At 44.3% G+C, this 22,500-nt stretch overlaps 1 protein-coding gene and 1 long non-coding RNA gene across 2 annotated transcripts in view; one reads left to right on the top strand and one right to left on the bottom strand.

Moving 5' to 3' along the window:
• The window catches only part of LOC135531007 (lysosomal alpha-glucosidase-like), a 21,523-nt gene extending 12,494 nt beyond the window's left edge, over positions 1–9,029 (top strand). Inside the window, exons 8-9 of the mRNA XM_064959159.1 lie at positions 1,019–1,165; positions 7,274–9,029. Of these exons, the coding sequence (XP_064815231.1) occupies positions 1,019–1,165; positions 7,274–7,336 (210 nt within the window). The 3' untranslated portion in view covers positions 7,337–9,029. The remainder of the gene's footprint in view (positions 1–1,018; positions 1,166–7,273) is intronic.
• LOC135531036 (uncharacterized) overlaps positions 1–22,500 on the bottom strand; it is a 359,655-nt gene that overhangs the window by 99,858 nt on the left and 237,297 nt on the right. The window lies entirely within an intron of this gene.

Here is a 22,500-nt window from a genome sequence, read left to right on the forward strand (position 1 = left end):
ATAGACCAGTACGCTCCGACCACTATAGACCAGTACGCTCTGACCACTACAGACCAGTACGCTCACGTAGTGTTCACTGTGGTCTCTCTGCTCCGACCACTACAGACCATGACAGCTGGTTCTACCACTACAGACCATGACAGCTGGTTCTACTAATGCTGTAGCCATGGTAGTGGGTTCTACCACTACTAACACTATAGCCATGACAGCTGGTTCTACTAACACTATAGCCATGACAGCTGGTTCTACTAACACTATAACCATGACAGCTGGTTCTACCAACACTATAACCATGACAGCTGGTTCTACCAACACTATAGCCATGACAGCTGGTTCTACTAACACTATAGCCATGACAGCTGGTTCTACTAACACTATAACCATGACAGCTGGTTCTACCAACACTATAACCATGACAGCTGGTTCTACCAACACTATAACCATGACAGCTGGTTCTACTAACACTATAGCCATGACAGCTGGTTCTACTAACACTATAGCCATGACAGCTGGTTCTACTAACACTATAGCCATGACAGCTGGTTCTACCAACACTATAGCCATGACAGCTGGTTCTACCAACACTATAGCCATGACAGCTGGTTCTACCAACACTATAGCCATGACAGCTGGTTCTACCAACACTATAGCCATGACAGCTGGTTCTACCAACACTATAGCCATGACAGCTGGTTCTACCAACACTATAGCCATGACAGCTGGTTCTACCAACACTATAGCCATGACAGCTGGTTCTACCAACACTATAGCCATGACAGCTGGTTCTACCAACACAATAGCCATGACAGCTGGTTCTACCAACACTATAGCCATGACAGCTGGTTCTACTAACACTATAGCCATGACAGCTGGTTCTACCAACACTATAGCCATGACAGCTGGTTCTACCAACACTATAGCCATGACAGCTGGTTCTGCTAATTCTGTAGCCATGGTAGCGGGTTCTACCACTACTAACACTATAACCTTCACCTCTTCTCTTCCTATTGTGTTCTAGAACACGATGACATCGGAGGTGCTGCACGACCACGTGGAGGCTTCCTACATCACCGTGGAAACAGCCTCCTTCTATGGCGTGAAGGTGGAGCCTACCAGGGTTACGGTCAACTCCCATGATGCGGCATTCACCTACAGAGCCAATCAGGTGAGACTTGGTGTCAGGAGTCAAAGGTTAAGTGTTTTTTTAAAGTTCAGATAATGTTTTAGAGCAGCCATAGTCACAATAAAACATTTTTTCAAAGGAATGGCGCAGGGGTCTAAGGCATTAATTAGTGCTAGAGGTGCCATTACAGATCCGGGTTTGATCCCGGGCTGTGTCGCAGTCAGCCGCGACCGGGAGACCCACGACGTGGCGCACAATTGGCCCAGCGCCGTCCGGGTTGTCCTTGTCTCATCGCGCTCTAGCGACTCCTCGTGGCGGGCCGGGCGCAGTGCGCGCTGACTTCGGTCGCCAGCTGGTACAGTGTTTCCTCCGACTGCGTCCAGAAGGCGGGATCGTGTTTCGGAGGGACGCATTGGTTCTCGACCTTCGCCTCTCCCGAGTCCTTACGAGATGTTGCAGCCACGAGACAAGACTTGTAACTACCAATTGGCTTTTATCATGAAGAAGAGGGTAAAATAAAATAAGGAACGTCGTGGTGTTGAGTTGTAATAGTAGAAAAGAACAAGGTGCCATTTGTAAATGTAGTCGTGGTGTTGAGTTGTAATAGCAGATTAGCACAAGGTGCCATTTGTAAATGTAGTCGTGGTGTTGAGTTGTAATAGCAGAAAAGCACAAGGTGCCATTTGTAAATGTAGTCGTGGTGTTGAGTTGTAATAGTAGAAAAGAACAAGGTGCCATTTGTAAATGTAGTCGTGGTGTTGAGTTGTAATAGTAGAAAAGAACAAGGTGCCATTTGTAAATGTAGTCGTGGTGTTGAGTTGTAAAAGCAGAAAAGAACAAGGTGCCATTTGTAAATGTAGTCGTGGTGTTGAGAGTTGTAATAGTAGAAAAGAACAAGGTGCCATTTGTAAATGTAGTCGTCGTGTTGAGAGTTGTAATAGCAGAAAAGCACAAGGTGCCATTTGTAAATGTAGTCGTGGTGCACGGACAGTTCTCCTCTGATGTCATTCACTGACAGACCTCAGACAGCTGTTTCTAACCTGTCGGGAAGCTCCAGCTGATTTACTACGGTTGTTGTTGTTGTTACTACTAGCCCATAGCAGCTTATTCCAACTTACCTTCCCAAATACACCACTGTTGTTGTTGTTGTTGTTGTTACTACTAGCCCATAGCAGCTTATTCCAACTTACCTTCCCAAATACACCACTGTTGTTGTTGTTGTTGTTACTACTAGCCTTAGCAGCTTATTCCAACTTACCTTCCCAAATACACCACTGTTGTTGTTGTTGTTGTTACTACTAGCCTTAGCAGCTTATTCCAACTTACCTTCCCAAATACACCACTGTTGTTGTTGTTGTTGTTACTACTAGCCCATAGCAGCTTATTCCAACTTACCTTCCCAAATATACCGCTGTTGTTGTTGTTTTTGTTGTTGTTGTTGTTGTTAAGTCAACAGGTATCATTTGAACACGTGTAAGACATGGTAAACTGGATAGACATTAAATTAGACCTAAAAGAATATAGACTACAAGATCAAAAGTATGTGGACACACTGCTGTCCATTATCTCATTCCAAAATCATGGGCATTAATATGGAGTTGATCCCCCCCCTTTGCTGCTATAACAGCCTTCACTCTTCTTTTTAAAAATGGTATGTATTTATTTCTTTGTACTTGTATTTTTCTCGCCAATTTCGTGATATCCAATTGGTAGTTAGTCTTGTCTCATCGCTGCAACTCCCGTACGGACTCGGGAGAGGCGCAGGTCGAGAGCCGTGCGTCCTCTCAAACCCCGCCAAGTCCCACTGCTTCTTGACACACTGGTCGCTGAACCCGGAAGCCAACCGCACCGACGCGTCGGAGGAAACGCCGTACACCTGGCGACCGTGTCAGCGGGGCCCGCCACAGGAGTCGCTAGAGCGCGATGGGACAAGGACATCCCGGCCGGCCAAACCCTCCCCCAACCCGGACGACGCTGGGCCAATTGTGCGTCACCTCATGGGTCTCTCAGTGTGACACATGTAGTGCCTTAGCCTGCCCCGACACTCGGGAGACCCCCAGCCTCCTCTCTTCTGGGAAGGCTTTCCACTAGATGTTGGAACATTGCTGCTATAACAGCCTCCTCTCTTCTGGGAAGGCTTTCCACTAGATGATGGAACATTGCTGCTATAACAGCCTCCACTCTTCTGGGAAGGCTTTCCACTAGATGTTGGAACATTGCTGCTATAACAGCCTCCTCTCTTCTGGGAAGGCTTTCCACTAGATGATGGAACATTGCTGCTATAACAGCCTCCACTCTTCAGGGAAGGCTTTCCACTAGATGATGAAACATTGCTGCTATAACAGCCTCCTCTCTTCTGGGAAGGCTTTCCACTAGATGATGGAACATTGCTGCTATAACAGCCTCCACTCTTCAGGGAAGGCTTTCCACTAGATGATGGAACATTGCTGCTATAACAGCCTCCTCTCTTCTGGGAAGGCTTTCCACTAGATGTTGGAACATTGCTGCTATAACAGCCTCCTCTCTTCTGGGAAGGCTTTCCACTAGATGATGGAACATTGCTGCTATAACAGCCCCCTCTCTTCTGGGAAGGCTTTCCACTAGATGTTGGAACATTGCTGCTATAACAGCCTCCTCTCTTCTGGGAAGGCTTCCCACTAGATGTTGGAACATTGCTGCTATAACAGCCTCCACTCTTCAGGGAAGGCTTTCCACTAGATGATGGAACATTGCTGCTATAACAGCCTCCTCTCTTCTGGGAAGGCTTTCCACTAGATGATGGAACATTGCTGCTATAACAGCCTCCTCTCTTCTGGGAAGGCTTTCCACTAGATGATGGAACATTGCTGCTATAACAGCCTCCACTCTTCTGGGAAGGCTTTCCACTAGATGATGGAACATTGCTGCTATAACAGCCTCCACTCTTCAGGGAAGGCTTTCCACTAGATGTTGGAACATTGCTGCTATAACAGCCTCCTCTCTTCTGGGAAGGCTTTCCACTAGATGTTGGAACATTGCTGCTATAACAGCCTCCACTCTTCAGGGAAGGCTTTCCACTAGATGATGGAACATTGCTGCTATAACAGCCTCCTCTCTTCTGGGAAGGCTTTCCACTAGATGATGGAACATTGCTGCTATAACAGCCTCCTCTCTTCTGGGAAGGCTTTCCACTAGATGATGGAACATTGCTGCTATAACAGCCTCCACTCTTCTGGGAAGGCTTTCCACTAGATGATGGAACATTGCTGCTATAACAGCCTCCACCTCTTCTGGGAAGGCTTTCCACTAGATGATGGAACATTGCTGCTATAACAGCCTCCACTCTTCTGGGAAGGCTTTCCACTAGATGATGGAACATTGCTGCTATAACAGCCTCCTCTCTTCTGGGAAGGCTTTCCACTAGATGATGGAACATTGCTGCTATAACAGCCTCCACTCTTCTGGGAAGGCTTTCCACTAGATGATGGAACATTGCTGCTATAACAGCCTCCACTCTTCTGGGAAGGCTTCCCACTAGATGTTGGAACATTGCTGCTATAACAGCCTCCTCTCTTCTGGGAAGGCTTTCCACTAGATGTTGGAACATTGCTGCTATAACAGCCTCCACTCTTCTGGGAAGGCTTCCCACTAGATGATGGAACATTGCTGCTATAACAGCCTCCACTCTTCTGGGAAGGCTTTCCACTAGATGTTGGAACATTGCTGCTATAACAGCCTCCACTCTTCTGGGAAGGCTTCCCACTAGATGTTGGAACATTGCTGCTATAACAGCCTCCACTCTTCTGGGAAGGCTTTCCACTAGCTGATGGAACATTGCTGTGGGGACTTGCTTCCATTCAGCCACGAGCATTAGTGAGGTCGGGTACTGATGTTGGGCGATTAGGCCTGGCTCGCAGTCGGCGTTCGAATTCATCACAAAGGTGTTCGATGGGGTTGAGGTCAGGGCTCTGTACAGGCCAGTCATGTTCTTCCACCCGATCTCGACAAACCATTTCTGAATGGACCTCGCTTTGTCATGCTGAAACAGGAATGGGCCCCAAGCTGTTGGAAGCACAGAATCATCTAGAATGTCATTGCATGCTGTAGCGTTGAGATTTCCTTTCACTGGAACTAAGGGGCTGAACCATGAAAAACAGCCCCAGACCATTATTCCTCCTCCACCAAACTTTACAGTTGGCACTATGCATTGGGGCAGGTAGCGTTCTCCTGGCATCATCCAAACCTAGATGAGTCCACGGGACTGATGCCAGATGGTGAAGCGTGATTCATCCCTCCAGAGAAGGCGTTTCCACTGCGGCGAGCTTTACATCACTCCAGCCGACGCTTGGCATTGCATGCTGATCTTAGACGCTTGAAGCTCTCAATCTTGAAGCTCTCAACGAACCGTTCTTGTGCCGACGTTGCTTCCAGAGGGCAGTTTGGAACTCGTTAGTGAGTGTTGCAACAGAGGGCAGTTTGGAACTCGGTAGTGAGTGTTGCAACAGAGGGCAGTTTGGAACTCGGTAGTGAGTGTTGCAACAGAGGGCAGTTTGTAACTCGGTAGTGAGTGATGTAACAGAGGGCAGTTTGGAACTCGGTAGTGAGTGTTTTAACAGAGGGCAGTTTGGAACTCGGTAGTGAGTGATGTAACAGAGGGCAGTTTGGAACTCGGTAGTGAGTGTTGCAACAGAGGGCAGTTTGGAACTCGGTAGTGAGTGTTGTAACAGAGGGCAGTTTGGAACTCGGTAGTGAGTGTCGTAACAGAGGGCAGTTTGGAACTCGGTAGTGAGTGTTGTAACAGAGGGCAGTTTGGAACTCGGTAGTGAGTGTTGTAACAGAGGGCAGTTTGGAACTCGGTAGTGAGTGTTGTAACAGAGGGCAGTTTGTAACTCGGTAGTGAGTGTTGTAACAGAGGGCAGTTTGGAACTCGGTAGTGAGTGTTGTAACAGAGGGCAGTTTGGAACTCGGTAGTGAGTGTTGTAACAGAGGACAGTTTGGAACTCGGTAGTGAGTGTTGTAACAGAGGACAGTTTGGAACTCGGTAGTGAGTGTTGTAACAGAGGACAGTTTGGAACTCGGTAGTGAGTGTTGTAACAGAGGACAGTTTGGAACTCGGTAGTGAGTGATGTAACAGAGGACAGTTTGGAACTCGGTAGTGAGTGATGTAACAGAGGACAGTTTGGAACTCGGTAGTGAGTGTTGTAACAGAGGACAGTTTGGAACTCGGTAGTGAGTGATGTAACAGAGGACAGTTTGGAACTCGGTAGTGAGTGTTGTAACAGAGGACAGTTTGGAACTCGGTAGTGAGTGATGTAACAGAGGACAGTTTGGAACTCGGTAGTGAGTGATGTAACAGAGGGCAGTTTGGAACTCGGTAGTGAGTGTTGTAACAGAGGGCAGTTTGGAACTCGGTAGTGAGTGTTGTAACAGAGGACAGTTTGGAACTCTGTAGTGAGTGTTGTAACAGAGGACAGTTTGGAACTCGGTAGTGAGTGTTGTAACAGAGGGCAGTTTGGAACTCGGTAGTGAGTGTTGTAACAGAGGGCAGTTTGGAACTCGGTAGTGAGTGTTGTAACAGAGGACAGTTTGGAACTCGGTAGTGAGTGTTGTAACAGAGGGCAGTTTGGAACTCTGTAGTGAGTGTTACAGATGCTGTTTTACATGCTTCAACACTCGGTGCTCCCGTTCTGCTGAGCCGTTGTTGCTCCTAGATGTTTCCACTTCACCATAACAGCACGTACAGTTAGTTGACCGGGGCAGCTCTAGCAGGGCTGAAATTTAGACTTTTCTACTGCCAATGTTTGTCTATGGAGATTGCATGGCTGCGTGCTTGATACACCTTTATACACCTGTCAGCAAGGGGTGTGGCCGAAATAGCCAAATCCACTCATTAAAAAAGATTGTCCACGTGTGTGTGTTGTCCACGTGTCTGTGTGTGTGTGTGCACCAACCAAATGGTGTGTGAACAGTTTAGGGTCGCATGGGTTGTGAGCTGTGGGTTTGTTGCTACACCGACAAGGCTGATAAATGACACTATCCATCCTGACCTTTGCCCCCTAGGACATGTGTGAGTTGACCAGTAGTAGTGGAGTCTCCCCATGTTTAGAGGAGAATGACATCTGTCGGTTTGTTATTAAATGTATCTCTGTTTCTCCGTTCGTCTCCCTCTAGGTGTTGACTGTAACAGATCTGGGACTGAATCTCAGTCAGAACTTCACCATCCGTTGGATCTAGCAGCTTTTCCCCCAAAAAATGGAGGAATGTTTGATGGGTTTTTCCTTCCCTGACGGTCCCTGCAGCTTTACGCCCCACGGCCGTGACCCAAATGGCACCCTATTCCCTATATAGTGTACTACCAGGGCTCAAAACACGCTCACTGTGGGACACACCATGTGTTGCTCCGGGTGGAATTGAATCCTGACCTGAACCATTAGATACTAACCTAGGACCAGATTACCCTCCTACAATCCTGACCTGAACCATTAGATACTAACCTAGGACCAGATTACCCTCCTACAATCCTAACCTGAACCATTAGATACTAATCTAACCACTGATCTAGGACCAGATTACCCTCCTACAATGCTAACCTGATCCATTAGATACTAACCACTGATCTAGGACCAGTGTCTAGGACTGGGTTCCCCAACTGGTTTCATTTGACCCCCTCCCAAGTTTTCTGAGCATATTTTTTATTTTTTAATTTTTTAATCAAGACAAGATATTTCATTTTTATTGTTAGACATTAAAAAAACCTGCTATTTTTATTTTGTAAATGTGTTCCCAGGTATTCCCAGGCATAGTAGAGAGACACGTGATTGTATACAAATGTTTGAAACAAACAAGGTTTGAAATTATTGTTTTCGTCAAATGATTTTATCTGTTTGTTTGGGCTTGTTGCAGTGAAATTACAGTTTACAAATGATTTGTAATTATTTTCCGGACCCAACTATCCGCTCACAAAACATATTGGCCCATGGCTACTACTTCCTTCCTGTCTGAGTCTAGTTGATGATCCCTGGTCTAGGGAGCTACTTCCTCCCTGTCTGAATCTAGTTGATGATCCCTGGTCTAGGGGACTACTACTTCCTTCCTGTCTGAGTCTAGTTGATGGTCCCTGGTCTAGGGAGCTACTTCCTCCCTGTCTGAGTCTAGTTGATGATCCCTGGTCTAGGGGACTACTACTTCCTTCCTGTCTGAGTCTAGTTGATGATCCCTGGTCTAGGGGACTACTACTTCCTTCCTGTCTGAGTCTAGTTGATGATCCCTGGTCTAGGGGACTACTACTTCCTTCCTGTCTGAGTCTAGTTGATGATCCCTGGTCTAGGGGACTACTACTTCCTTCCTGTCTGAGTCTAGTTGATGATCCCTGGTCTAGGGGACTACTACTTCCTTCCTGTCTGAGTCTAGTTGATGATCCCTGGTCTAGGGGACTACTTCCTCCCTGTCTGCTGAAACTGTGCCAAAAAATTGTCTGTCCCAAATACCACCCTATTCCCTATAGTGTACTACTAATGACCAGGGCCCTTGTATATAGGGTATAGGGTGCCATTTTTGGGACAGGTATAGTCTCTGTGAAGCTTTATAGTGGTGGTGATAGTATTTTCCCCCCCATGTGACAGGTAGGCCTACATTTACTGAGGCACAGCCTGTGCTGCAGTAATATAAAGACAGAATGGGCTGTAATTTACCCGTCTCTCGCCGGCTTTCAGGGTCACCTTGTTTTTTTTAATTGTAAATATTTTTAATTTTTATTTCCGGCTGCAGAGTTTTAAAACTGCTTGTCACTCGAATATCGTTGCTTTAAATCATTCAAAATATTATGAAAGGTATTTGTCAGCCTGCTAATTATACGTAAGGCCCTATTTTATTATATTACCAAAGTTAAAATAAAATCAGCTCGCCTCTACGAGCTGCATGTCTCTTCCAGCTGTATCATGGTTTTGAACAATGTGATTCCAGTCCATATAATACACAGTATAATACAGTATAATACAGTATAATACACAGTATAATACACAGTATAATACACAGTATAATACACAGTATAATACACAGTATAATATACAGTATAATATACAGTATAATACAGTATAATATACAGTATAATATACAGTATAATATACAGTATAATACACAGTATAATACACAGTATAATACACAGTATAATACACAGTATAATACACAGTATAATATACAGTATAATATACAGTATAATACACAGTATAATATACAGTATAATACACAGTATAATACACAGTATAATACAGTATAATATACAGTATAATATACAGTATAATACACAGTACAATACAGTATAATACACAGTATAATACACAGTATAATATACAGTATAATACACAGTATAATACACAGTATAATACACAGTATAATATACAGTATAATACACAGTATAATACAGTATAATACAGTATAATATACAGTATAATACAGTATAATATACAGTATAATATACAGTATAATACACAGTATAATACACAGTATAATACACAGTATAATACACAGTATAATATACAGTATAATACACAGTATAATATACAGTATAATACACAGTATAATACACAGTATAATACACAGTATAATACAGTATAATACACAGTATAATACACAGTATAATACAGTATAATACAGTATAATACACAGTATAATACACAGTATAATACACAGTATAATACACAGTATAATACACAGTATAATACACAGTATAATACACAGTATAATACACAGTATAATACAGTATAATATACAGTATAATACACAGTATAATACACAGTATAATACACAGTATAATATACAGTATAATACAGTATAATACAGTATAATACACAGTATAATACACAGTATAATATACAGTATAATACACAGTATAATATACAGTATAATATACAGTATAATACAGTATAATACACAGTATAATACACAGTATAATACAGTATAATACAGTATAATATACAGTATAATACAGTATAATACACAGTATAATACAGTATAATACAGTATAATATACAGTATAATACAGTATAATACACAGTATAATACAGTATAATACACAGTATAATATACAGTATAATACACAGTATAATACACAGTATAATACAGTATAATACACAGTATAATACACAGTATAATATACAGTATAATACACAGTATAATATACAGTATAATACACAGTATAATATACAGTATAATACACAGTATAATACACAGTATAATACACAGTATAATACACAGTATAATACACAGTATAATACAGTATAATACACAGTATAATATACAGTATAATACAGTATAATACACAGTATAATACACAGTATAATATACAGTATAATACACAGTATAATACACAGTATAATACACAGTATAATATACAGTATAATACACAGTATAATATACAGTATAATATACAGTATAATACACAGTATAATATACAGTATAATACACAGTATAATATACAGTATAATACACAGTATAATATACAGTATAATACACAGTATAATACACAGTAATATACAGTATAATACACAGTATAATACACAGTATAATATACAGTATAATATACAGTATAATACACAGTATAATATACAGTATAATACACAGTATAATATACAGTATAATACACAGTATAATATACAGTATAATACACAGTATAATATACAGTATAATATACAGTACAATACAGTATAGTAATACAGTTCACACTCAACAAGCCTCCTGGAGCGAGTTTCATTTATTTACCCAACAGAGGACATAGCCAGCTACATCTATGGGCTCTTCTGGTTTTCTGTCGTGCAGTAGCCTATATCATATATGGATTGGATAACGGCACACTATTTTGGACTTTTTGAGGGCTTGGGCTCATTAAATGTCTTTAATGTAGGGCTCATTAAATGTCTTTTAATGTAGGGCTCATGAAATGTCTTTAATGTAGGGCTCATGAAATGTCTTTAATGTAGGGCTCATGAAATGTCTTTTAATGTAGGGCTCATGAAATGTCTTTAATGTAGGGCTCATGAAATGTCTTTAATGTAGGGCTCATCAGGGTTGGATTTTTAATCAAAGCTCTAATCCAGACAGGCCTGTTTTTATGCTCTATAATGCTTTTGAGTGACCGTTCCAGTTTGGACTGGAAATACCGGTTTAGTCGGAAAGGAAAGTGATTGATTCTCAGGATGGAACATTTTGTAAAATACTGTGAAAACATTCAACCGTGAGCCAGATGCCAGCATTAGTTTGAAAGGCCTCCTGTGTGTTTTACTGGCTCGTAGTAAAACATGAAGTCTAGTCGATCTGCCACTGGTCGTTACTACAGTCAAGAGCCAACTTTTATTTTGCTGTTTTCATTTGTCAGAGGAAAGGTGAAGATGTGCAATTGAAAGGAGAGGAACTTTTCTTTCAAACAGAACAAGACTAGAATGGGGTGAGATGGATGTTTGTGTCTTTGGGGAGTTTCGTGATAATAATCAGTGATTGTTGTTATTGATCCTGATATGTACATATTGTTGTTGACAAGCTTGTTTGCACTGAATCAGGACATATTGAAGGTACAGGGAAGTGCCTTACGAATGATCAAACTGTCTCTTCTACAGCTCAGTTTTAACTGTTCTAGAATGATCGTTTCAGAACACCTCTAGAACAGCTCAGTTTTAACTCTGTTCTAGTATGATCGTTTCAGAACACCGCTACACATCTACATTGTTCTAAAACTAGAATTCTATTTTCAGTTTGTTTTCTAACTGCTTTACTGTGACTCTAAAACAGGGTCTTTCTCAATAAAACAATGATATTAAAGTATTGTCAAGCTTTCTTAGACATACAATTGCCTTTGCTAAATAATGAATGAGCATGGATTGTAGTTTTTGACATTTGAAGCATTATGGAAACGCAACGTTTGCCCTTTTGAAATTGATTGGTTGAAATGTTGTTTGACAAATGTGTTTTATTTGTCCTATTCTATTCAAGCGGTAAAATGAAAACTGGAAGGGAAGACTTGCCTTATGTTGTCCGGTTCTGCCAGTTGGGTGTATCTATCTGGCATGAATATCACATTGACTGTTGATGCTGTAATGCCCGCCTCTTGATTTCTCCATTTGTGTTATGTTGAACGGGACATGCTCAGACAGATGCTCGTTTCAAATGATGACTTGATTAAACATGAATCCTGACTCCCATGTGTCTGTTTTAGATGTGTTTGTCACATGAAAGTGCTGTACAGAAACCCAGCGTAAAACCCCAAGCAGCAAGCAATGCAGGTGTAGAAGCACGGTGGCTAGGAAAAACTCCCTAGAAAGGTCGAAACCTAGAGAGGAAACAGGCTATGAGGGGTGGCCAGTCCTCTTCTGGCTGTGCCAGGTGGAGATTATAACAGAACATGGCCAGTGGGTGCAACAGGTCAGCACCTCAGGAGTAAATGTCAGTTGGCTTTTCATAGCCGATCATTCAGAGTATCTCTACCGCTCCTGATGTCTCTAGAGAGTTGAAAACAGCAGGTCTGGGACAGGTAGCACGTCTGGTGAACAGGTCAGGATTCCATAGCCGCAGGCAGAACAGTTGAAACTGGACCAGCAGCATGGCCAGGTGGACTGGGGGGGACAAGGAGTCATCAGGCCAGGTAGTCAGCTCCCCTCAACCCCTCCTATCTATCTCTGAAGACCATCTAGTCCAGCCTTCAGCTCCCCTCAGCCCCTCCCATCTATCTCTGAAGACCATCTAGTCCATCCTTCAGCTCCCCTCAGCCCCTCCCATCTATCTCTGAAGACCATCTAGTCCAGCCTACAGCTCCCCTCAACCCCTCCCATCTGTCGCTGATCTAGTCCAGCCTTCAGCTCCCCTCAGCCCCTCCCATCTGTCTCTGAAGACCATCTAGTCCAGCCTTCAGCTCCCCTCAGCCCCTCCCATCTATCTCTGAAGATCATCTAGTCCAGCCTTCAGCTCCCTCAGCCCCTCCCATCTATCTCTGATCTAGTCCAGACTTCAGCTCCCCTCAACCCCTCCCATCTATCTCTGAAGACCATCTAGTCCAGCCTTCAGCTCCCCTCAGCCCCTCCCTTCTATCTCTGAAGACCATTTAGTCCAGCCTTCAGCTCCCCTCGGCCCCTCCCATTTATCTCTGAAGACCATCTAGTCCAGCCTTCAGCTCCCTCAGCCCCTCCCATCTATCTCTGATCTAGTCCATCCTTCAGCTCCCCTCAGCCCCTCCCATCTGTCTCTGAAGACCATCTAGTCCATCCTTCAGCTCCCCTCAGCCCTTCCCATCTGTCTCTGAAGACCATCTAGTCCAGCCTTCAGCTCCCTCAGCCCCTCCCATCTATCTCTGAAGACCATCTAGTCCAGCCTTCAGCTCCCCTCAGCCCCTCCCATTTATCTCTGAAGACCATCTAGTCCAGCCTTCAGCTCCCCTCAACCCCTCCCATCTGTCTCTGAAGACCATCTAGTCCAGCCTTCAGCTCCCCTCAACCCCTCCCATCTATCTCTGAAGACCATCTAGTCCAACCTTCAGCTCCCCTCAACCCCTCCCATCTATCTCTGATCTAGCCCAGTCTTCAGCTCCCCTCAACCCCTCCCATCTATCTCTGAAGACCATCTAGTCCAGCCTTCAGCTCCCCTCAGCCCCTCCCATCTTTCTCTGAAGACCATCTAGTCCAGCCTTCAGCTTCCCTCAGCCCCTCCCATCTATCTCTGAAGACCATCTAGTCCAGCCTTCAGCTCCCTCAGCCCCTCCCATCTATCTCTGAAGACCATCTAGTCCAGCCTTCAGTTCCCCTCAGCCCCTCCCATCTATCTCTGATCTAGTCCAGCCTTCAGCCCTCCTCAGCCCCTCCCATCTATCTCTGATCTAGTCCAGCCTTCAGCTCCCCTCAGCCCCTCCCATCTATCTCTGATCTAGTCCAGCCTTCAGCTCCCCTCAGCCCCTCCCATCTGTCTCTGAAGACCATCTAGTCCAGCCTTCAGCTCCCCTCAGCCCCTCCCATCTATCTCTGAAGACCATCTAGTCCAGCCTTCAGCTCCCCTCAGCCCCTCCCATCTCTCTCTGAAGACCATCTAGTCCAGCCTTCAGCTCCCCTCAGCCCCTCCCATCTATCTCAGTTGTGATTTCTACTGGTCATATTTTCCCACTGTGTTCTGAACATTTCTTGTCCTCCAAGAGTTGTTGAATCTTCTCTCAGCCTCACCGGTCTTCGCTGGGTCAGTTGGTCCCCACTGGCTTATGTTCACCTGTAGAGGGCGCTGTGCTGTCACAATGCAACCCCCCTTACTGTTCTTGGTACAGTTTGGTGTGGTCTTCCCCACTAATGGTAGGGTTTAAGTGGAGTACAGGGCTGATATGCTGGACATCTCTGTGTGTGTCTTGAACCAGGAAGGACATCTGTTCTCTGTTATTCTGAATGCTGCTGTTCCCAGCTCTACTAAACACACTGGGCACATAGTTAATCATCCCTCACACAGCACATTACAGATATGAACAACTATGTTTATGTTAATCATCTCTCATACAGCACATTACATAAAGGCCTGTAATCTCCTCCTCTGCTCTCTTTTTCACCTCTCCCCCCCTCTCTGCTCTCCTCCCTCCTCCTCCCCCGTCTCTTCCCCTCTCTGCTCTCCTCTTCACCCTCCCCTCCTCCTTCCTATTCCCCCTCTTCCCCCCTCCCCTCCTCCTTCCTATTCCCCCCCTCCTCCCCCCTCGCTGCTCTCCTCCTCCCCCATCTCTCCCCCCTCTCCCTCCTCTGCTCTCTCTTCTCCGCCCTCTTCACCCCTGTGATCTCTGTTATTATTATGATAGTGGGGGCCCAGGATGACAGTTAATTACAGTGCCTTGCGAAAGTATTCGGCCCCCTTGAACTTTGCGACCTTTTGCCACATTTCAGGCTTCAAACATAAAGATATAAAACTGTATTTTTTTGTGAAGAATCAACGACAAGTGGGACACAATCATGAAGTGGAACGAGATTTATTGGATATTTCAAACTTTTTAACAAATCAAAAACTGAAAAATTGGGTGTGCAAAATTATTCAGCCCCTTTACTTTCAGTGCAGCAAACTCTCTCCAGAAGTTCAGTGAGGATCTCTGAATGATCCAATGTTGACCTAAATGACTAATGATGATAAATACAATCCACCTGTGTGTAATCAAGTCTCCGTATGAATGCACCTGCACTGTGATAGTCTCAGAGGTCCGTTAAAAGCGCAGAGAGCATGATGAAGAACAAACTATTCATGGTTCTACTTCCTGATTGCTTCTCGGCATCGGGCTGGAATTTGGCATTGAGTCAACATGAGAAATAGTACAGTCCTCATGTCCTCTAACACACAGATGTTTTCTCTCGTTTCAAAGGGCTTTATTGGCATGAGAAACATCTGTTTACAATGTCAAAGCAAGTGAAATACAAAATAAACAAAAGTGAAATTAACAAGAAATGAACGGTAAACATTAGTCACTAAAGTTTCAAAGGAATAGAGACATTTAAAATGTCATATTATTGCCATGTGCATTGTTGTAACGATGTGAAAATAGTTACAAAACACTCTCAAATACTCCCCCTCTCTCTCCCCTCTCTCTCTCTCTGTCTCTCTGTCTCTCTCTCTCTCTCTCTGTCTCTCTCTCTCTCCCCTCTCTCTCTGTCTCTCTCCCTCTCTCTCTCCCCTCTCTCTCTCTGTCTCTCTCCCTCTCTCTCTCCCCTCTCTCTCTCTGTCTCTCTCGCTCTCTCTCCCCTCTCTCTCTGTCTCTCTGTCCCCCTCTCTCTCTCTCTCTCCCCCTCTCTCTCCCTTCTCTCTCTCTCTCTCCCCTCTCTCTCTCTCTCTCTCTCTCTCCCCCTCTCTCTCGCTCTCCCTCTCTCTCTCTCTCTCTCTCTCTCCCCCTCTCCCTCGCTCTCCCCCTCTCCCCTCTCTCCCCATTTCTCTCTCTCTACCTCTCCCCCCCCTCTCTCTCCCTCTCTCTCTCACACAACTTTTGTATCTCTCTCTTTCCCTTGTGAAAACACATGCCTGCTCTAGTGATATCTCCCAGTATCTCTCTCTTTCCCTTGTGAAAACACATGCCTGCTCTAGCGATATCTCCCAGTATCTCTCTCTTTCCCTTGTGAAAACACATGCCTGCTCTAGTGATATCTCCCAGTATCTCTCTCTTTCCCTTGTGAAAACACATGCCTGCTCTAGTGATATCTCCCAGTATCTCTCTCTTTCCCTTGTGAAAACACATGCCTGCTCTAGTGATATCTCCCAGTATCTCTCTCTTTCCCTTGTGAAAACACATGCCTGCTCTAGTGATATCTCCCAGTATCTCTCTCTTTCCCTTGTGAAAACACATGCCTGCTCTAGTGATATCTCCCAGTATCTCTCTTTCCCTTGTGAAAACACATGCCTGCTCTAGTGATATCTCCCAGTATCTCTCTCTTTCCCTTGTGAAAACACATGCCTGCTCTATCTCCCAGTATCTCTCTCTTTCCCTTGTGAAAACACATGCCTGCTCTATCTCCCAGTATCTCTCTCTTTCCCTTGTGAAAACACATGCCTGCTCTAGTGCTATCTCCCAGTATCTCTCTCCCAGTCATCTGCCTTAGAAAGAGAACGCAAACGACTGATTATGTTCTCTGTTATCACAGTAGTAGATCCACTGTGGGTTGGGTCAGTCCCCATTACCGATAAACTAAGCTCTCAGACAGTGTTTTCATTGGCTCTGGGCAAACACACACACACACACACACACACACACACACACACACACACAGACACAGACACAGACACAGACACACACACACACACACACACACAGACACACACACAGACACACACACACACACACACACACACACACACACTCAGGGTGAAGGGCTAACTGTTTCCAGATGGGTCTCTCCGGTACAGACATATAGAGAAGGAGTGTGGAGAGGAGAGAGAAAGAGGGAGAGTGGTGGTCGCGTCGTTTAGGAGAGCTCTGTCAGATGCTCTCTGGTCCGCACACAAAGCACTTCCTGTCTGGATTTTGGGATTAAGAGGAGACAGGGCCGAAGGTCTGTGTGTGTGTGTGTGTGTGTGTGTGTGTGTGTAGGGGACAGACTGCAGTAGTTTTGTTTGGGGGGGGATGTTGATAGTGTGTGTGGGTGGGGGACAGACTGCAGTAGGGGGGGCGTCCGGTTGGGATGTTGATGTTGATAGTGTGTGTGGGTGGGGGACAGACTGTAGTAGGGGGGTCCAGTAGGGATGTTGATAGAGTGTGTGGGTAGGGGACAGACTGCAGTAGGGGGGGGTCCAGTAGGGATGTTGATAGTGTGTGTGGGGAGGGGACAGACTGCAGTAGGGGGGTGACCAGTAGGGGTGTTGATGTTGATAGTGTGTGTGTGTAGGGGACAGACTGCAGTAGGGGGGTCCAGTAGGGACGTTGATGTTGATAGTGTGTGTGGGTGGGGGACAGACTGCAGTAGGGGGGCGTCCAGTAGGGATGTTGATGTTGATAGTGTGTGTGTGTAGGGGACAGACTGCAGTAGGGGGGCGTCCAGTAGGGATGTTGATGTTGATAGAGTGTGTGGGTAGGGGACAGACTAGAGTAGGGGGGCATCCAGTAGGGATGTTGATGTTGATAGTGTGTGTGGGTAGGGGACAGACTAGAGTAGGGGGGCGTCCAGTAGGGATGTTGATGTTGATAGTGTGTGTGTGTAGGGGACAGACTAGAGTAGGGGGGCGTCCAGTAGGGATGTTGATGTTGATAGTGTGTGTGTGTAGGGGACAGACTAGAGTAGGGGGGCGTCCAGTAGGGATGTTGATGTTGATAGTGTGTGTGTGTAGGGGACAGACTAGAGTAGGGGGGCGTCCAGTAGGGATGTTGATGTTGATAGTGTGTGTGTGTGTAGGGGACAGACTAGAGTAGGGGGGCGTCCAGTAGGGATGTTGATGTTGATAGTGTGTGTGTGTAGGGGACAGACTAGAGTAGGGGGGCGTCCAGTAGGGATGTTGATGTTGATAGTGTGTGTGTACTGCCAGCTCTCTTACAGGAACTCTTGGACTCTTGTTTATTCCTCAGTCTGTTGCTCTGTCTAGGTGGACAGAGGTTAGACAGAGAGAATGTTCTAGAACGTAGCTACTCCTCTAAGAGGACAGAGGTTAGACAGAGAGAATGTTCTAGAACGTAGCTACTCCTCTAAGTGGACAGAGGTTAGACAGAGAGAATGTTCTAGAACATAGCTACTCCTCTAAGAGGACAGAGGTTAGACAGAGAGAATGTTCTAGAACGTAGCTACTCCTCTAAGTGGACAGAGGTTAGACAGAGAGAACGTTCTAGAACATAGCTACTAATCTATCTAAGTGGACAGAGGTTAGACAGAGAGAATGTTCTAGAACATAGCTACTCCTCTAAGAGGACAGAGGTTAGACAGAGAGAATGTTCTAGAACATAGCTACTCCTCTAAGAGGACAGAGGTTAGACAGAGAGAATGTTCTAGAACATAGCTACTAATCTATCTAAGTGGACAGAGGTTAGACAGAGAATGTTCTAGAACATAGCTACTCCTCTAAGAGGACAGAGGTTAGACAGAGAGAATGTTCTAGAACATAGCTACTCCTCTAAGAGGACAGAGGTTAGACAGAGAGAATGTTCTAGAACATAGCTACTAATCTATCTAAGTGGACAGAGGTTAGACAGAGAGAATGTTCTAGAACATAGCTACTCCTCTAAGAGGACAGAGGTTAGACAGAGAGAATGTTCTAGAACATAGCTACTCCTCTAAGAGGACAGAGGTTAGACAGAGAGAATGTTCTAGAACATAGCTACTAATCTATCTAAGTGGACAGAGGTTAGACAGAGAATGTTCTAGAACATAGCTACTCCTCTAAGAGGACAGAGGTTAGACAGAGAGAATGTTCTAGAACATAGCTACTAATCTGTCTAAGTGGACAGAGGTTAGACAGAAAGAATGTTCTAGAACATAGCTACTCCTCTAAGAGGACAGAGGTTAGACAGAGAGAATGTTCTCGAACGTAGCTACTCCTCTAAGTGGACAGAGGTTAGACAGAGAGAATGTTCTAGAACGTAGCTACTCCTCTAAGTGGACAGAGGTTAGACAGAGAATGTTCTAGAACATAGCTACTAATCTGTGTAAGTGGACAGAGGTTAGACAGAAAGAATGTTCTAGAACATAGCTACTCCTCTAAGTGGACAGAGGTTAGACAGAGAGAATGTTCTCGAACGTAGCTACTCCTCTAAGTGGACAGAGGTTAGACAGAGATAATGTTCTAGAACGTAGCTACTCCTCTAAGAGGACAGATGTTAGACAGAGAGAATGTTCAAGAACGTAGCTACTAATCTGTCTAAGTGGACAGAGGTTAGACAGAGAATGTTCTCGAACGTAGCTACTCCTCTAAGAGGACAGATGTTAGACAGAGAGAATGTTCAAGAACGTAGCTACTCCTCTAAGAGGACAGATGTTAGACAGAGAGAATGTTCTAGAACGTAGCTACTAATCTGTCTAAGTGGACAGATGTTAGACAGAGAGAATGTTCAAGAACATAGCTACTCCTCTAAGAGGACAGAGGTTAGACAGAGAGAATGTTCTAGAACGTAGCTACTAATCTGTCTAAGTGGACAGATGTTAGACAGAGAGAATGTTCAAGAACATAGCTACTCCTCTAAGAGGACAGAGGTTAGACAGAGAGAATGTTCTAGAACATAGCTACTAATCTGTCTAAGTGGACAGAGGTTAGACAGAAAGAATGTTCTAGAACATAGCTACTCCTCTAAGAGGACAGAGGTTAGACAGAGAGAATGTTCTCGAACGTAGCTACTCCTCTAAGTGGACAGAGGTTAGACAGAGAGAATGTTCTAGAACGTAGCTACTCCTCTAAGTGGACAGAGGTTAGACAGAGAATGTTCTAGAACATAGCTACTAATCTGTGTAAGTGGACAGAGGTTAGACAGAAAGAATGTTCTAGAACATAGCTACTCCTCTAAGTGGACAGAGGTTAGACAGAGAGAATGTTCTCGAACGTAGCTACTCCTCTAAGTGGACAGAGGTTAGACAGAGATAATGTTCTAGAACGTAGCTACTCCTCTAAGAGGACAGATGTTAGACAGAGAGAATGTTCAAGAACGTAGCTACTAATCTGTCTAAGTGGACAGAGGTTAGACAGAGAATGTTCTCGAACGTAGCTACTCCTCTAAGAGGACAGATGTTAGACAGAGAGAATGTTCAAGAACGTAGCTACTCCTCTAAGAGGACAGATGTTAGACAGAGAGAATGTTCTAGAACGTAGCTACTAATCTGTCTAAGTGGACAGATGTTAGACAGAGAGAATGTTCAAGAACATAGCTACTCCTCTAAGAGGACAGAGGTTAGACAGAGAGAATGTTCTAGAACGTAGCTACTAATCTGTCTAAGTGGACAGATGTTAGACAGAGAGAATGTTCAAGAACATAGCTACTCCTCTAAGAGGACAGAGGTTAGACAGAGAGAATGTTCTAGAACGTAGCTACTCCTCTAAGAGGACAGAGGTTAGACAGAGAGAATGTTCTAGAACATAGCTACTAATCTATCTAAGTGGACAGAGGTTAGACAGAGAATGTTCTAGAACATAGCTACTCCTCTAAGAGGACAGAGGTTAGACAGAGAGAATGTTCTAGAACATAGCTACTAATCTGTCTAAGTGGACAGAGGTTAGACAGAAAGAATGTTCTAGAACATAGCTACTCCTCTAAGAGGACAGAGGTTAGACAGAGAGAATGTTCTTGAACGTAGCTACTCCTCTAAGAGGACAGAGGTTAGACAGAGAGAATGTTCTAGAACGTAGCTACTCCTCTAAGTGGACAGAGGTTAGACAGAGAATGTTCTAGAACATAGCTACTAATCTGTGTAAGTGGACAGAGGTTAGACAGAAAGAATGTTCTAGAACATAGCTACTCCTCTAAGTGGACAGAGGTTAGACAGAGAGAATGTTCTCGAACGTAGCTACTCCTCTAAGTGGACAGAGGTTAGACAGAGATAATGTTCTAGAACGTAGCTACTCCTCTAAGAGGACAGATGTTAGACAGAGAGAATGTTCAAGAACGTAGCTACTAATCTGTCTAAGTGGACAGAGGTTAGACAGAGAATGTTCTCGAACGTAGCTACTCCTCTAAGAGGACAGATGTTAGACAGAGAGAATGTTCAAGAACGTAGCTACTCCTCTAAGAGGACAGATGTTAGACAGAGAGAATGTTCTAGAACGTAGCTACTAATCTGTCTAAGTGGACAGATGTTAGACAGAGAGAATGTTCAAGAACATAGCTACTCCTCTAAGAGGACAGAGGTTAGACAGAGAGAATGTTCTAGAACGTAGCTACTAATCTGTCTAAGTGGACAGATGTTAGACAGAGAGAATGTTCAAGAACATAGCTACTCCTCTAAGAGGACAGAGGTTAGACAGAGAGAATGTTCTAGAACGTAGCTACTCCTCTAAGAGGACAGAGGTTAGACAGAGAGAATGTTCTAGAACGTAGCTACTCCTCTAAGTGGACAGAGGTTAGACAGAGAATGTTCTAGAACATAGCTACTAATCTGTCTAAGTGGACAGAGGTTAGACAGAAAGAATGTTCTAGAACATAGCTACTCCTCTAAGTGGACAGAGGTTAGACAGAGAGAATGTTCTCGAACGTAGCTACTCCTCTAAGTGGACAGAGGTTAGACAGAGATAATGTTCTAGAACGTAGCTACTCCTCTAAGAGGACAGATGTTAGACAGAGAGAATGTTCAAGAACGTAGCTACTCCTCTAAGAGGACAGATGTTAGACAGAGAGAATGTTCTAGAACGTAGCTACTAATCTGTCTAAGTGGACAGATGTTAGACAGAGAGAATGTTCAAGAACATAGCTACTCCTCTAAGAGGACAGAGGTTAGACAGAGAGAATGTTCTAGAACGTAGCTACTCCTCTAAGAGGACAGATGTTAGACAGAGAGAATGTTCAAGAACGTAGCTACTAATCTGTCTAAGTGGACAGAGGTTAGACAGAGAGAATGTTCTCGAACGTAGCTACTCCTCTAAGAGGACAGAGGTTAGACAGAGAGAATGTTCTAGAACGTAGCTACTCCTCTAAGTGGACAGAGGTTAGACAGAGAATGTTCTAGAACATAGCTACTCCTCTAAGAGGACAGAGGTTAGACAGAGAGAATGTTCTAGAACATAGCTACTCCTCTAAGAGGACAGAGGTTAGACAGAGAGAATGTTCTAGAACATAGCTACTCCTCTAAGAGGACAGAGGTTAGACAGAGAGAATGTTCTAGAACATAGCTACTAATCTGTCTAAGTGGACAGAGGTTAGACAGAAAGAATGTTCTAGAACATAGCTACTCCTCTAAGTGGACAGAGGTGAGACAGAGAGAATGTTCTAGAATGTAGCTACTCCTCTAAGTGGCCAG

The sequence above is a fragment of the Oncorhynchus masou genome, chromosome 5 (assembly GCF_036934945.1).
Source record: "Oncorhynchus masou masou isolate Uvic2021 chromosome 5, UVic_Omas_1.1, whole genome shotgun sequence".
NCBI classification, from domain to species: Eukaryota; Metazoa; Chordata; class Actinopteri; order Salmoniformes; family Salmonidae; genus Oncorhynchus; species Oncorhynchus masou.